This window comes from Montipora foliosa, chromosome 10, assembly GCF_036669935.1.
Source record: "Montipora foliosa isolate CH-2021 chromosome 10, ASM3666993v2, whole genome shotgun sequence".
Taxonomy (NCBI): Eukaryota; Metazoa; Cnidaria; class Anthozoa; order Scleractinia; family Acroporidae; genus Montipora; species Montipora foliosa.
In genome coordinates this window covers 11,715,311-11,717,810 of record NC_090878.1, presented here as the reverse complement: position 1 = coordinate 11,717,810, position 2,500 = coordinate 11,715,311, and the positions used below count along the sequence as shown (strand labels likewise).

Genomic DNA, 2,500 nt, shown 5'->3' with positions numbered 1-2,500 from the left:
CAAGTCATCAATATCCTTTTGCGAAAACTCAAGGCTGTTTTTAAGATCACCCGTTTCCTTTTCCGAACTAGCAATTCTTGCTTTTAACTCGGCTACTGAATGAGTTAAAGAGTCGAGGCGAGTGTTCACGTTAGTTACGATCGAGTCAAAGAAGCTCTTGAACATTCTTTCCTGCATCTGTAACATCTCGCGAAGCGTTGCCAGTGTTACAAACTCTCCTTGAACATTTACTTCAGCCGCCAAAGAACTAACCGAGGCTTTCGAATGACGTGTATCGGGCATATTTTGGACTAAAATTTTCGGTGATTTCGATCTTGGCCGGAGCAATCAAATCCTGCGTCCGCACACTACGCGTGCACGTGACGTCGAAGGTAACTCATCCCCACCGGGAGAAGGGTCTCTGTCAGCTCTAAAGCAAAATGTGAACACAAATTCCCATAAGTTACCGCTTCATTAGGAGCAATATAAGCTTAGCTTCGATCGCCCAAAAACGAGAACGCTTACTTTTATACGCGGTCGAAATCGAAAGCTTACGTAAAGCAAGCTCACCTTTGATGTAGAAGATACTCTGCAAATTCGCTATCCGTAAACTTCCCCAGACTGACTTTCCTCTCTTTCCAAAGATTAAACACGGATTGGCGAAGACGAATATACTGAGCGGAACCCGGTAAACGGGGCCTTCCAACACGCGTAGTTCTCTTCTTATCCTCTTCAGTCACACCACAGCTACATGCTCACACAAAATGATCGAGCTGAACGCCTTATTAAAATCTTTATCCGAAATATAGATGAAAAGCAAGAATATAATAACAAAGAATTCCTATTTACATTAATTGCAGAAACTGAAATAGAAAAATAACTACGGATTGAAATGGATTTCGAAGTGATTCACTCAGGCGCGCAATGCATTAAGGGTGAAACTGGGCCATTAATTCCTCAATTCACGCGTAACCACAATTCCTTGCGACCCTGACCTTTCCGCGACCACAATTCCTCCCGTTTCGAAGAAAAAATTTGTTCTTCTCCCGATTAGAGAGCTGCCTCGTTCGTTCCCTTCGGGTTCACTCACTGTGGAAGCAATTACAGTTGAAACAATGTAACATATCCTGTTCAGTAAGCTACACATGAATTAAAGGGAAACAGTGTTAATAGGTTATGTGAAGAGCATCGATTTTCCTGCATAAAAGAAAACTCCTTTATTTGTTCATCTTTAAGGTACACCTTGATGACAGATTGTTGGAACCAGGACCCAGATGAACGGCCAAGCTTTGAGCGGCTGTATAAGAGACTTGACGATATGTTGGAGGAGCAAGCGGAGTACTTTAGCTGGGACAATCACGACGAATCGAAATATTATTATAGCACACAGGCGTCAAAGACAGCAGAAGTTGATGAACTTGACAACCTTGAAGTTGCAAACCTGCCGGATGTGTCCAAGGTAAGTTTTTTAGAACAACCTTCTTGCAGTTGTAGACTTGTGCTTGGCCTTGCATGACAACTGAATTTGTGTATTGAAGTTACCTTCAATCTTATGTTATCATACCTTTCATCTTAGCAGGGGTCAAATGCAGCAGAAGCCGATGAAGCAGTCATAATCCAAGTTGAAAAACCAGAGAATGTGTCCAAGGCAAGTCTTATCATATGAGCTCCAAGCTGCACAGCAATGGATTTGTTCATTAAAATCACTTATGAAATTCATTAAACTTATGCAATCATACTTTGATCTCATTGTTGGTAGGGGCAAGAAACAGAAGTTTAGGAACAGGAAAATCATCAGGCTTTAAGCACACAGAATGTGTCCAAGACGAGTCTTCAAGCTGAATGATTTACAGTTGTCAGCAAATGCTTGCTGAGCATAGCTATGAAAATTTTTAGTTAAAGTAACTTATCAGACTTAGCTATAAAGCTTTGCTCTTAGTCTTCTCGGTTTTAGATTGGCATTGTAGTCAGATTGCTGCTAAAGCTATTTGTTTGTTTATTTATTTATTTATTTATTTATTATCAAGTGAGATATTACACTGTCTAAGTACAACCAAACAGCCGACTTTCAGGCACATGTTCTTACCGAGACCGACAGATTTTAACAATTTAAAGCTCAAAGATCTGCCTTGTCTTGACTTTGTTTGGCCATTAACAAGCAAGAAAAGGGAAGAATCTCGGACGACACCATTATCGTAACCTTAGGTGCACTCCTCTCGTCTCATGGTCCACTCTGCTCAAACAAACACAATGGCGTGCTTCTAGTCAGTGAAGGCAAGTTTACTTGCACTGTTCGCGAGAAGCAGGTCAGGCCAGAGTTTTTCATTGCTCTTCTAGAAGGCATTTGTTGCATATGTTGGCTAAGTCATTCAATTGTTAAAACGTCAAAAAGCTGGAGTAGGCTGCGACATACTAATCATCATCATTATTTATTTTCTTATTTTAATAGTTTATTTCTTCGCATGTTTTGGCAATCCGTTACACCCAGCATTCCTCCATTGTTACGCCTGTAGAAGATGAC

At 40.8% G+C, this 2,500-nt stretch overlaps 1 protein-coding gene across 2 annotated transcripts in view; it reads left to right on the top strand.

The window, feature by feature from the left end:
- LOC137973186 (tyrosine-protein kinase receptor torso-like) overlaps positions 1-2,500 on the top strand; it is a 46,267-nt gene that overhangs the window by 42,322 nt on the left and 1,445 nt on the right. The window contains exons 13-15 of one of the 2 annotated variants that reach the window (XM_068819954.1): positions 1,216-1,438; positions 1,559-1,627; positions 1,739-2,500. The exon at positions 1,739-2,500 is cut by the window's right edge and continues 1,445 nt beyond it. In XM_068819954.1, the coding sequence (XP_068676055.1) occupies positions 1,216-1,438; positions 1,559-1,627; positions 1,739-1,759 (313 nt within the window). In that variant the 3' untranslated portion in view covers positions 1,760-2,500. Of the gene's footprint in view, positions 1-1,215; positions 1,439-1,555; positions 1,628-1,738 lie in introns of both variants that reach the window. The other variant, XM_068819953.1, reaches the window with a different exon arrangement.